General features: G+C 58.8%; 1 protein-coding gene across 1 annotated transcript in view; it reads right to left on the bottom strand.

Annotated features, from left to right (window-relative positions):
• The window catches only part of QPCT (glutaminyl-peptide cyclotransferase), a 22,949-nt gene extending 12,776 nt beyond the window's left edge, over nucleotides 1-10,173 (bottom strand). Inside the window, 2 exon segments of the mRNA XM_055122121.1 lie at nucleotides 2,956-3,102; nucleotides 9,981-10,173. Of these exon segments, the coding sequence (XP_054978096.1) occupies nucleotides 2,956-3,102; nucleotides 9,981-10,088 (255 nt within the window). The 5' untranslated portion in view covers nucleotides 10,089-10,173.
• Nucleotides 10,174-13,335: the final 3,162 nt, after the last annotated feature.

Here is a 13,335-nt window from a genome sequence, read left to right as displayed (position 1 = left end):
GCCCCGGGAGGTGCGTCTGGGTCTCCAAGAGCTGCAAGGGAGGCAGCCCACCCTCCCCGTCCAAGAATATCTCAAATTTGTGGTACCAGCAATTACATGAGTCCTCATTCTTTCCCACCAACCCTGCTGCCTTGAGTCTCTGCCTCAGTTTCTCCCTGTGCTCCACTCATGCCTTTGAATCATCACAAGCAGTGTTGAGCACTGCCTACGGAGGGTTTAAAACTCATCCAGCCAAGTAAGCATCAACGAAACCGGTGATTCTGTCCACGTTTCACACCCAGTGGGGAGGGAACAGGAACGAGAAGCAAAAAACTGAATTAAAAAATAATACAAATTAAAATTAAAAAACTGGAAATGCTTTGGAGTCGGAACCGTGCGTGGAAACGCCTGATTCTCTGCCTGGTCAGGCTTTAGTGGCTGCCCAGGGCGGGGGAGGCCGTGTGCCAGGTGGACTGAGCCCCCCGCAGGGGGAAACTCGGGCCTCAGGCAACCCCGTGTGGTCCGGTGAAGGTGTCCTGCTCCTGATAGGTGCTCTCTGCAGCTTGGGGACACTGGCCGAAGGTCGCCGTGTGCGGTGACGCCCGTCATCTCTCCGTCCGGGAGTGCTTCCCCTCCTGTCTGGGACTCGAGACTGCACAGGCCTTAGGCACGCCCGTGGGCTGCAGGGTATCAGCAGCCGCGGGTCAGTTCTGCTGAGTGCCGGGGAGAGGGCAGAGCGAGGCCGGTCATGCTTGTGGCCGACCCAGGGTCGAGCCCTGGCATGGCAGACGCCAGAAGTGATCCCTGAACAGAGCCGGAAGGAAGCCCTGAGCAAGGCTGGGTGCGACTCCCCCAAAACAACAATCACCAATGAGTCCTTAGAGTTCGGATGGAGACAGCCCTTCGTGTCTGAGCCTCCTACACACGGGGAAATAACGCATCCAGCAGGCCGCTGGGGAAAGTTCCATGAAAGGGGCCATCCATATCCCAACATCTGGTGTCCTGATGACGAGCTGCTTCCGGAAACGTCCTCAAGCCCACAGCAGTCCGCATGCTCACAAACTCAGGACTCAAAACTGTCTCGGCGTCCGCCCAGCCCACGGCTCCCGCACAAACACGTCCCCGAGCTACCAAACAGACCTTGGCCACGCTCTGTTTTATCTCTAAATTTTAGTCGACACTGAAATCCTTCTAAAAAGCATCAACTTATGTTCCCCAAAGGAGTTTTCCCTGAAGTAACCTTTTTTCCCCCCAGCATAAATATTTTCTATTTATCTTAGCAACTAAATTCTTAACGAACAACAGACTGGCCGTAGCCCAATGAGGTCACCAGCGGCCCCTGGTCGTGCTTTCAGCTTCCGTCCTCCTCTGCGAGTTCCCAGTGCAATTCTTGGGGCTCCCTAGACTCCCCGCCCCTCTGCTCTTCTCGCCGGGTCCCCGACACGACACGACCGGGCTTGGCCAGGGAAAGGCAAACCGGCTCCAAAGAGCACAACTCGACAGCAGCTTTGAGAGCCAGAGAGGGAGCACGGGGGGTGCACAGCCAGCCCTGGTCCAGGTCCCAGAGGCGCAAACGGCCTCCAGGGGTGGTCCCGGAGGGCAGAGCCAGGAGCAAACCCTGAGCACAGACAGTGCAGCCCCCAAACTAAACAACCAAATGACACAATAAACTGCAATTTTGAGGGCCGGAATGAGAGAGAAAATGGGTGGGTGGGAGGAAGCGGCAGCACCTGGACCGGTCCTGACGCAGAACCCGCCAGGGACTCAGTCTCTTGTGCTCCCAGTGAGGGGCCTGCCCTGTGGCCCCCCACACCCCGTTCTCCAGCCTGCCTCTCCGGGAGCCTCCCCGGCTTGCTCCCGAGTGAGACTTTCTGCTCCGGCTTTGAAGTTCACTCTTGTTCTCTCCCGGCTGGGGATCACAGACATAGCCCCCACGCAACGCTTTGCATTACTTGGTCCACAAACATGTCATTTTCTCCAATACAAAGAAAAAAAAATCCTCAAAATCCAATAAGCAGATTTTTTTTTTTGGCTGGGGGGTTGTGAAACCTCGGGACAGTGTTTGGTTTATTGAGTGATCTCGGGGTCGGGGGATGCCGGGCCACACTGAGTGCTCAGGGGGTCGTACACGCTGGGGATCAAGCTGGGGGTCAGCCGCAGGCGAGGGAGGACCCTTAATCCCTGTCTATCCTATCGCTGGAGCGACAGCACAGCAGGTAGGGCATTTGCCTTGCACACGGCTGACCTGGGTTCAATTCCCAGTATCCCATAGGGTCCCCTGAGCACCGCCCGGAGTAATTCCTGAGTGCAGAGCCAGGAGTAACCCCTGTGCATTGCTGGGGTATGATCCAAAAAAATAAAAGATAAAAATAAAACCCTGTACTAGTTCTCCAGCCCTTCCGTGACCGGCCTTTAAGAGAGAAGAATGCTGGGGAAACAGAGTCAAGGAGACCCGAGTCTACGGCAGGAGTGAGGGCGTTAGGGACGGGCCCGCCCGGCAGCAGGCAATATCGACACTTTAGCTACCGAATGAGGAAAGTGCTGGCCCGTGTGCTTGAGCCTGGAGGCACGGCCTGGGGAGAGGAGCTGCGACCCTGGCCTTGACCTCCTCCGGGGCCTCCCTCTGGGGCCCTTGACCTCCTCCAGGGCCTCCCTCTGGGGCGGCTCCCGGCGGGTGGAAGCAGGGCCTCCGAGCAGTGAGTCTGTTGTGCTGAAGTGGGTGTCGGGGTCTAAGGAACTGTGGTGGGGGGCAGGGGTCCTGACGTGGACCCGAGTTCCAGTCTGGGGCTGCTGGCCCTGGAACGGGCTTGGATGACCGGGTGCCACAACGGAGACTCTCTGGACGTTCGTCCGCTCAGCCATGAGCTCGGGAAACTGACTGTCTGAGCACCCGGCACACGACCCTGTCCTGTCCCCTCTCCCCGGAGCAGCCCCGGGCCTGCCTGGAGGCGGCGGCGGCGGCTGGCGTGTGCTCACCAGGCGTGCCGCGTAGCTTCCGGGGGAGCCGGGGTAGCGCTCGATCAGCAGCGGGGTCAGCTCGTCCTTCCACATGGCGGCGAGGCTGGTGCTCTGGGCCGCGTGCTGGAGAGCCGAGGGGCTCAGGCGGGCCGGCTGGTGGTGATTCTGAGGACGAGAGAGAACGACTCGCACAGACGGGCACCTCGGACGGCCCAAGACTCTCCCTGAGAGCAAGTGACCAGAGCACCCAACCGCTCCGCTAGATCCAGCTCTGGGCTGAAAACCCCGTGGCCTTTGGGGGGCCAGGGCGATAGCTCAGTGGGTAGAACACCTGCCTTGCACGCAGCCGACCTGGGCTCCATCCCCGGTACCCCACATGGGTCCCTGAACACAGAGCCAGGAATAAGCCCTGAGCACGGCTGGGCATGCGCAAAACCCAAAAAATCAAAAACCAAAAACCCTGTGTGGCCTTTTTGGAATGGGGCAGGCCAGGCTGGTTCCCTCCCCTTCTGGCTAGGCCCAGCGGCCGCCATGTCCACCTCCTCCAACCACGGGCCTGACAGCCCAGCAGGAGCACAGCAAGTTTGATGGGAAAGTTGCATCGAAGATCAAGTCCAGCGAGTGGAAAAATAACACGGAAGGCTCAGCTAGCAACAACCAGCATGCAGAGCCTCAGACGACAACTTCAGCAGTGCCATTGTGAGACACACCAATCAATAATCACAAACTGACTTTTATTGATCTCTTTTCTAATCATTCCATTTGTATTTTGTTGTAGCAAGCACCACGAAGTAATTTTGTCACGATGAACATGAAGTGAATTTGTCATGTTCCTGCTAGGGGATCAGACTCTGGGGGTAAAAGGGAGACTGGGGGGGGGGGCTGGAGCAATAGCACAGCGGGTAGAGCATTTGCCTTGCAAGTGCCCAACCCGGGTTCGAGTCCCAGCATCCCATATGGTCCCCTGAGCACCGCCAGGAGTAAGTTCTGAGTGCAGAGCCAGGAGTAACCCCTGAGCATCGCCAGGTGTGACCCAAAAAGCAAAAAACAAAAAACAAAAAATGAAAGGGAGACCGGGGTCATGGGCAGAGGGAAGGTCACCCAGGGGTGGGTGGGTGTTGGAACACTGCATGCCTGGAACTACTGGACTATGAACAACTTTGTAAGTCACAGTGTTATAATAAAAAAAAAATTTAAGACTTTCAGACATTTTGCAATCAGAAGAGAATTATTTTAACCTCAAAATAAAGGGCATCTCGCTACAGTCAGAGAAATGGCACGAGGGATGCAGTGCAGACGTGCACACAGACCTCAGTGCAATTCCCGGCACCCCATAGAGCCCCCCCGAATCCCACTAGGAGTACAGAGCCAGGAGAAAGCCCTGGGTACACTGGGTGTGGCTCAAAAACAAAATAAATAGACAACTTGACTTCAAAACTGGCTTCTCAGATTGAGATGTGCCGAGTGACTGTGCTGGCTACCCCAACTACGAAACTGACATTGCACTTTGAGCCAGAGAAATAATAGTTATTAATAGTTATTTTCTTGTCACTTTGAATGACTTTTGGTACAAATGTCCTATAAAACTAAGGTTTAAATACAGCAATTATTGATATCCCAGTTGTTCGGGGGGGTGGGTATTTTTGGTGAGTTGTTGTTGTTGTTATTGTTTGTTTTTTGGGTTTTTTTTTTTTGGCTTTTTGGGCCACACCGTGGTGCTCAGGGGTTACTCCTGGCTCTGCCCTCAGAGGTCACTCGTGGCAGGCTCAGGCTACACATGGGAGATGCCGGGGATGAAACTCGAGTCAAACTCATGCGAAGCAAGCACCTAACTCACTGCACTATTGCTCCAGCCCCTGATCTCCTGTGCTTAAGGAAATCAGTATTTATAAAAGTTGTTGCTGGCAAAACAATACTTTGCTAGCAGAATTGTTTTGTGTTTCTTTTTTGGCTGGTTTCGGGGCCACCCCTGGCAGCACTGGCCACTGTGGGCTATGCTCGGTGACCTTACATACAGCACTGCCGGCTGAACTGCAGTCAGCTGCATGGAAAACAAGTGTCTTACCTGGACGCTATCTCTGATGCAGAATCGCTGTTTAAAAAGGCGGTTTAGGGTTACAGAACTAGCAAAGGAATTTAAAGAGTCTGTGGCCGTGCCTGGACGACCTCTGAGCCAGTCTCTTGCTCCTCACCCCCCCCCCAAAGTCAAAGGGGTCTGAGCTGGAACAGTGCTTGGCTGCAGACTCCAATCACGTGACTGCTAAGCTCCTGAAGTAAACTGCCCGTTTAATAATATCGCTGAAAGGTGATATTTGAGTATAATACAGGCAGTTGATTTGAAGATATAGTACGAAAAGGGTTTTAAAAATTTCTCACTAGGGGCTGGAGCAATAGTACAGTGGGTAGGGCATTTGCCTTGCATGCGGCTGACCCGGTTTCGATTCCCAACATCCCATATGGTCCCCCAGGCACTGCCAGGAGTAACTGCTGAGTGCACAGCCAGGAGTAACCCCTGAGCATCGCTGGGTGTGACCCAAAAAGCAAAAAAAAAAAAAAAATTGCTCACTAACCATCTTTTCAGAGATTACGTGCTGAAATGATCACTATTGATATAATTAAATTATTAAATTTTAAAATTAATTTTAGGGCCAGAGAGACGGCACAGGGGTTAAGGTGCAGGCCTTGCAGGTGGCGGACCCAGTTTAATTCCCAGTACCGCTCTCCCTCCAACGCCCTCGGGGCAGCCCTGGAGGCCGCGGGCACCACCGCGGGCCTGGCATCCTGCGGCCCTCACGCTGAGCCTCGCCTGGGCACAGCTGAGGGGCACCTGCCCCGCAAGACAAACAGAAGCACGAGCGAACAGGAGGTAAAATCAGTTTCACTAGGGGGTTGGGCTGGCGCGCTCCGGCGGTGCCTTTGGATCTCCCGGCACCTCCAGAATCCGGACGCTGAGGTTAACTCAAGCTTCCAAGACAGCAGAAGGCAACAAACAACACTGGGCCGTGGAGTCGGAGACACTCAGGGTTAATGATTATTTAACCGGGTTAGCGAGCGCATCTGGCCTCTCCTAGGCCTCCCCCAGCACGCAGGGCCACCTGCGCCAGGTGATGTGCCCGGGACCGGTCTCATCACCCACGTGACTCATCATCCTCGCTCTGGCCTCCTGGAGCCTGAACCGGCCCCTGGTCCAGGATTCACCCACTGGGGTTTGGCTCCTCCCTCTGGTACCTGGCTCCTCCCCCGATGCTTGGCCCCTCCCTGGGACCTGACTCCTCCCCCTGATGTTAGCTCCTCCCCCTGGGGCCGGACTCCTCCCCTGGCGTTAGCTCCTCCCCTGGGACTGACTCCTCCCCCTGGCGTTAGCTCCTCCCCCTGGGGCCTGGCTCCACCCCCAGGACCTGGCCCCGTGTAAACTAAGCCTCCAGCCCCGCGAACTGAAGCAAATGTGGTAGACGACCCCCGTGATTTACTGGGCAGACACGTCCAGCACACAGGCCACGGGGTCTCCGAACAGAGATGACAAACTGCTCCCTGACTCTGGGCTCCCCGCCTCTCCCGGCTCACCACCCCAGAACACACACCTGAGACCACCCAGACCGGAGCCCCCCAGTGAGGGAAGGATTCGGAAGCGCCCCATCCTGTGCTCCCCTGAGCAACCCCTGAACTCCCACAGAGCCTGACGTGCAGGACGCAGGGGCTGCGCCTGGAGAATGTTGGGGGGTGGGGAAGGAAGTGGGGTGTGGCCTCTCGTGGTAAAAGCGCAAGCCCCCAGTGTTCTTGACCCTCCTAGGCCCTTTTCTCTGGGTGCAGGCCTCCTCAGGCAGGGGTCTGTGACAGCCCCCCTCACACCCATCTTCCAGACAGTCGGGAAGAACAGCAAGTCAGATGCAAAAGACATTTCAAAAACCAATTAAAAAAAAAATATATATATATATTAAATGGCACTCAAGATGGGAGCCAGAGGGAAGTGATGCCAAAACTAAAGAAGTTTGCAGGGGCTGTTGAGGCGAGTGTCGTCCCGCGGGGACGGTCACCACCTCGTTCTCTGCAGCTGACTACCGGGCAGAGCCCCCAGTGCCTGGTCAACTGGCTTTGTGGTGGGGACCGTCTGCAGTAAGAAGCTGGAGGCCCGGGTGCCATCTGTGACTGATGGAGACCCGTGGCCATCTGTGACTCAGACAAGTCTCCCAGTGGACCTCAGCAGGAAAGCAATCAGGACGCTCTGCTCTCAGGGAAAAATGTCTGGTTGGCAGGCGAAACAACGCAGCACGATTACAACAGCCTGTTACACCCTCAAGCCGCGGGCAGGAGCTTCCGCGGGCCGCCAGCCCAGCTCCCTGCCATCTCTAGTCAGGCTTCTCTTGTAAGCCCGCATGCAGTGCCCAGGGCATAATGTGCTTTAATAAAGGTGCCACTGTGCTCGTGGTCAAGGCGTCTAGGAGATGCCAGAGACAGGTAAGAACAGTAAGAGAGCAGCGGAGTGAGCCCTAGATGGGGGACCCCAGGGCAGATAAACGACTGACGATTTCATCTCACTGAGACACACTCCCCTGACTTATATATATATATATAAAAGTCACACCCAAGGCCCTTCATCACTGCCATGGGGACCCAGGACATGACCAAACGTGGTGGGATCGGAGGGGCAGCTTGACTCCAGGACACAACCAACCCCAAACCTCTCTCTGGCCGGAAACGCCGAGTTTATTCCGCCCTTCTTAATGACCCACTTCTATACTTAGCAACGGGGCCCTGTGCGCAGACGCAGCACCTGCCCCCTGGCTGGGGCCGTTCCCTTGCCTTGAGTAAACCACTTGCTCCTCGGAGCAGCTCCCGTCTCAGCCACGCTGCTTTCTGATTTAACTAACGGCTATTCTGGGCGGGAGCATCTCGGCACGCTTTTGAATCCTTTCGTGGAGCAAAGAAGACAGGCCTTCCCTGGGGTCCGCTGTCATGCCCGAAAGAGTCTGGCCATGTCACATTGCTTCTACGGGGACAGTGGGGACAGCCTTCAAATCAGCGCTCTGCGGGCGTCTGAGCCAGCCTCGGCCAGGGTGGCACTTCAGGGTGGAACAGTGGGTGGCTCTGGGACAGACGCACCTTGATTTCAAAATCAGACCTTTCTGGACCACACCTCAGCCCGCCGTGCCGAGGCACTCCTTGCCGCATTACAATTGTTCACTGCACACAGGGCGGGAAGACACACCTCTCGATGCGGGCCAGTTCCCTTCCCGGGCGGCCAGCTAGGCTACGCCTCAGAGAGTCGGGCAGTCGGGGTGGGGAGCGGGGGCAGGAACCAGGAAGACCGGGTGGGTTTTGTCACTTCTTCCTGGGCGTTTGAAGGGATCCAGTTTCCCCCACAGAACGGTGGTGAGATGCTTCTCACGAACGAGAAATCTCTCCGGGCCTTCAGCGCGGTGTCTCAGGGCGGGGACCAGGTTGGGCAGAGCACCAGACCCGTGCGGGCGGCCCTGGCTCCAACCAAACAGGACATCCCTCGGAAGCTCAGCAGTCTGTCATAGTTCAGAACCTTCCAGCACCTTCCCCACCCCCAGACACCTCCTTCCCGCCAGCCATCTCCCTGAGCAGGGCCCAGCAGAGGCCATCAAAGGCGGCGTCTCTCTGTAAAGGGGTTTCTCCGGGCTCCTACCAGCCCTTCCCGACTGATGAGGAAGTGTCCTCCTTCCTTCTCCCGTCCCCTCCCTCCCTCCGTCCGTCCCCTCCTACACAGGGCTTGCAAGCCCCAGTGCCTGTGCTCCATTTCCCGGGTCTCCGGCTGACGTCTGCAGGCGTGAGGACGGGAGGCCGGTGGGTCGGCACAGCCAGGGAACTGCATGAGCTGTTCTCGACACAGGCAGATGACTCGGTGGATTCGCCCCCCCTGCCCCCCTCCCCGGGCCAACCCTGCCTGTGCCCTGCGGGGCAGGAACCCTGCGGGCTGGTGCCCGTTGTGGGTTGTTCAGCAATCCTCAACTTCCCCCACTGTAAGCTCCTCACAAGCCCCTTTACGCGACCTCTCGCAGTATTGAGGGCGGAGACAGAAATGGGAGAGGGTTGCACAAGAATGGGAGAACCTAGCAAGTGTCTCTCTCTGTCTGTCTCTGTCTCTGTCTGTCTGTCTTTCTCTCTGTCTCTGTCTGTCTCTCCCTCTCTGTCTGTCTGTCTCTCTGTCTGTCTCTCTGTCTGTCTCTGTCTCTCCTTCTCTGTCTCTGTCTCTCTCTCCCCCCTCTCTCCCTCTCTGTCTGTCTCTGTCTGTCTCTCTCTGTGTTGTCTGTCTGTCTGTCTGTCTCTGTCTCTGTCTCTTTCTCTCTGTCTGTCTCTGTCTGTCTCTCCCTCTCTCTCTCTGTATCTGTCTCTCTCTCTCCCTCTGTCTGTCTGTCTCTCTGTCTGTCTGTCTCTCTGTCTGTCTCTGTCTCTGTCTGTCTCTCCCCCACTCTCTCCCTCTCTGTCTGTCTCTCTCTGTGTTGTCTGTCTGTCTGTCTGTCTCTCTCTCTCTCTGGAATCTCCACACCAGGAACAGTACCGAGTGCAAGGGGAAGGGGGGCCCGGGAGGAGGGCGGGGGCGGGGACGCGGATGAGTTCTGGGCGGGGAACCGGGGCGCCAATACGTGGATCTGGGGGCGCGGGCTGGGGGACCCGCACTGGGATCCGAGGGCGCGGGATGGGGGTGCAGGACGCGGCTACTGAGTCGCGGGGTCCGGGATGGGATCCCCGGGGCGGGATCGGGGGCGGGGAAGTCGCTCCGCGATTGCGGGGTCCGGCCGGGGATCGGGGCGCGGGGTCGAGGACGCGGCTGGAGGCGCGCGGTGGGGCGCGCGGCGTCGGGACGGGGCTCCGGGGCGCGGGGCCGGGACGGGCTGGGGGCGGCGCCTGGTCGAGGGTCCGAGCACCCGGCCCCCGGCGCGCAGCCGGCCGCACACCCCGGGCCGCCAGCACCGCGCGGGGGCCGGTGACAGCGCCCGCGGGGACGCACCGCGGCCGGGCTGCGCGGCGGGCCCGGGTCCGGCTCCCGAGGGACCGCGGGGTCCCCCGCCCGCCCTCACCTTCTCCAGGGTCCAGGGGGTCGTACCCCGGGCCGGCGCGGGCAGCGCGGCCGCCAGCAGCAGCAGGTGGAGGGGGCCCGCGACGCGCCTGTCCCCGCCGCCGCCCATCGCTCCGTCTGGGCGCCGGGGCCGGGGCCGCCGACACGGACGCGCACGGGAGCGCGCGCCCCCGGCCCAGGGTGGCTCCGCCCGCGGCCCGGCCCGGCCCGCTCCGCCCCCGGCGCCGCCTCCCGCCCGCCCGCCCGCGGGGACCTGAGCTGGCCTGGCTGGGCGGTGGGGAGCGGGCTGGGAGGAGAGAAGGAAGGAGTGATGGGCCGAGGAGGGAGGGAGGAAGGCGACATGCAAGGGAAGGAGAGAGGTCCGAAGGCGGAAGAAATCAGGGGCCAGAAAGGTAGCTCAGTGGGCTGGGGCAGGAGGCCAGGTTTGATCCGGGGCATCCCACTAGCTGTGGCCCAAACCCGCCCCCCAAAACACGGGAAAAGGAGAGAGGACAAGGGTGAGTGCACGGAGCGATCTCCTTCCCTTGGCCTCCCTCCTTCCTGCGAGCTTTCCCAGAGCCCCCGTGGCTTCTGCCCACCACAACCTGCCTAATCGTTCCGTGTGAATACTCTATTATCCAATGCAGCCCCTGGAAAATGACCCAGCCCTGGACCCAGTGCTGGGACTCAGGACTCAGGCCCGGGAGGGAATCCTGAGATTCTGTGACCGGAATCAACTTTTCAGGCCAGCTGCTGGAGAGGATCCCAGGTGAAGCCCAGGGCAGCTTTGTCAAGCCCCCAGGGCCAGCTGTCAGTCACACCCCGCCCAGTGCTAGCCACGCCCCCTGCCCAGCTATAAGCCAAACCCCCACCCCCACCCCCGCCACTACCCAGCTGTCAGCCACGCCCCCAGCTGTCAGACACACCCCAGATGTAAGCCACACCCCGCCCAGCTGTCAGTCACGCCCCCTCCCAGTGTAAGCCACGCCCCTGCCCAGCTATAAGCCAAACCCCCACACCCCCGCCACTACCCAGCTGTCAGCCACGCCCCTAGCTGTAAGCCACACCCCCACCCAGCTGTCAGCCACGCCCCCAGCTGTCAGCCACACCCCTCGCTGTCAGCCACACACTCAGCTGCTCAGCCACACCCCTGCCCAGTGTAAGCCACGCCCCTGCCCAGATGTCAGCCACACCTGTAAACCACACCCCCGCCCGCTTTAAGCCACGCCCTTGCCCTGCTCTAAGCCCCACCTCCCACTCTCCAGCCACCGGAACTACCACAAAAATCCTAGTCTGGGGCAAGAGCCACAGTCCAGCGGGGAGGGCGTTTGCCTTGCATGTGGCCGACCTGGGTTCGATCCCCGGCATCCCACACGGTCCCCTAAGCACTGCCAGGAGTAATTCCTGAGTGCAGAGCCAGGAGTCACCCCTGAGCTTCCCCAGGTGTGTCCCAAAAGAAAAAGAAAATCCTAGTCTGGGCATGGAGCGCCTTTCTGCGTGCACCAGGCCCCACGTTTTTTTCTCCTGCCCCACGGGGGCCCCAGAAGTGCCACGCCGAGCCCACCCTGGCCCTGGGCCTGTGCACAGAGTTCTCAGGCCCTCCCAGCCAGGCCAGTAGCATTGGGGTGGCCCCAAGGCCCACTGAGGGCTGCAGGCAGTCCCACAAAAGGCAGGAGTTCTCCAAGTATGATCCTTGGACCCCCGGGGGTTTCCCAGGACTTTCTGCATGTCCACAAGACCAGGCCTGCTTTTATCCCCCTCTCCTTACTCTAGGGACTGGGCACCCCTAAGAGGACCTGCTGGCTGCACACTGCTCAAAACAGAACCAAAGCTCCACGACAGAAAACAGCAGGAGGACCCTTATCTCTGTTCTCCATGACCCTGCCGGGAGAGAGCAGAGGAAGGGCGAGACGAGGAAAAGAAAAAGGGCAAAACATCAAAGACAAGGAGAGCCCTCAGGGCTGAGCTGAGCTTCCCACGCGAGACCGTGAAGCAGAACCAGAGAGGTGGGGAGACAACGAAACAGAACCTCTCGTCCACACACAGACCAGCACCCAGGGCCCTGAGGCGTGAGAGGAAGGCCTGGGACGGGCAACGCCAGAGAGCACCCAAGGCAGAGTCCCGTGCAGAAGATACTTTGTCTTGCTCTCAGCAGCTGCCTCCATGACCCTAGTTTGATCCTCGGCACCGTATATGGTCCCCTGAGCCCCACCAGGAACGACCCTGAGCACAGAGCCAGGAGGAGGCCGTGAGCCCCACTGGGTGTGCCCCCGACCCAAGCCAAACCAAACAGAATCTCTAGAGACAACACAGATGGTAGAATGTTTGACACCAGTATTTTGTTTTTTTCTTTTTGGTTCACACCCAGCGATGCTCAGGGGTGACTCCTGGCTCTGCACTCAGGAATTACTCCTGGAGGTGCTCGGGGGACCATATGGGATGCTGGGAGTTGAACCCGGGTCGGCCGCATGCAAGGCAAACACCCTCCCCGCTGTGCTATCGCTCCGGTCTTGATGCTGGTATTTTGGATCTTCTGATACCAAATGCAGAGCTCCGCCCTTAATAAAGGAAGAAAGGTACCATGGTGCCACCGGAGGCAGGGCCGAGGTCAGCCACGCCCCGGACGAAGAGCCCGTGACCCTGCCTGGTCATATTTTCCTCTGGTGCCAGATGTTGTAAGGTTTGTTTTGGGGGTGTCCAGCCCTCTTCCTGCCTTTTTTTTTTTGCTTTTTGGGTCACGCCTGGCGATGCACAGGGGTTACTCCTGGCTTTGCACTCAGGAATTACCCCTGGCAGTGCTAGGGGACCATATGGGATGCTAGGAATCGAACCCGGGTCAGCCGCGTGCAAGGCAAACGCCCTACCCGCTGTGCTATTGGTCCAGCCCCTCTTCCTGCATTTTGGCCTCCCTCACTCCATCCCTGACCCCGCAGGCTTGGGGATACTTTGACCCTTTGGCAGCTTCTTTGCAGCCTGGTCACTCAGAGAGCCCGAGCAGCCGGTACCCCAAATCGCTGGACCCTGGGAGAGGCGACACTTCCCTGGCAGTGCCCCTGGTTCTGAAACTTTTCCCCGGCAGTGGGGACCCCTCCCAGGGTCTCCGTGCTCTGCCAGGAGTCCCCTTTGCGGGTGGCTCTCACGGCCGCTGGCTGGCTGCGTCGCCCTTGGCCCTGGAGTGTGGGACTCCTGCCCACAGAGCTAAAGGTTTCTGGAGACCCCGCTTCTGGCCTCCGAAACTCTCTCCTCCCAGGATCCCTCCTACAAATTCCAGCCTCCAGCCAAATTCAGCCACTTCTGGAAGGAGGCATAAAATGGCCAAGAGTGTATAAAGCACCCCTTATCACTCGAGATTAGCACTGGAGCACTGTCATCCCGTT

This window comes from Sorex araneus, chromosome X, assembly GCF_027595985.1.
Source record: "Sorex araneus isolate mSorAra2 chromosome X, mSorAra2.pri, whole genome shotgun sequence".
In the NCBI taxonomy this organism is placed as follows: domain Eukaryota; kingdom Metazoa; phylum Chordata; class Mammalia; order Eulipotyphla; family Soricidae; genus Sorex; species Sorex araneus.
This window is presented reverse-complemented; position numbering and strand designations above follow the sequence as displayed.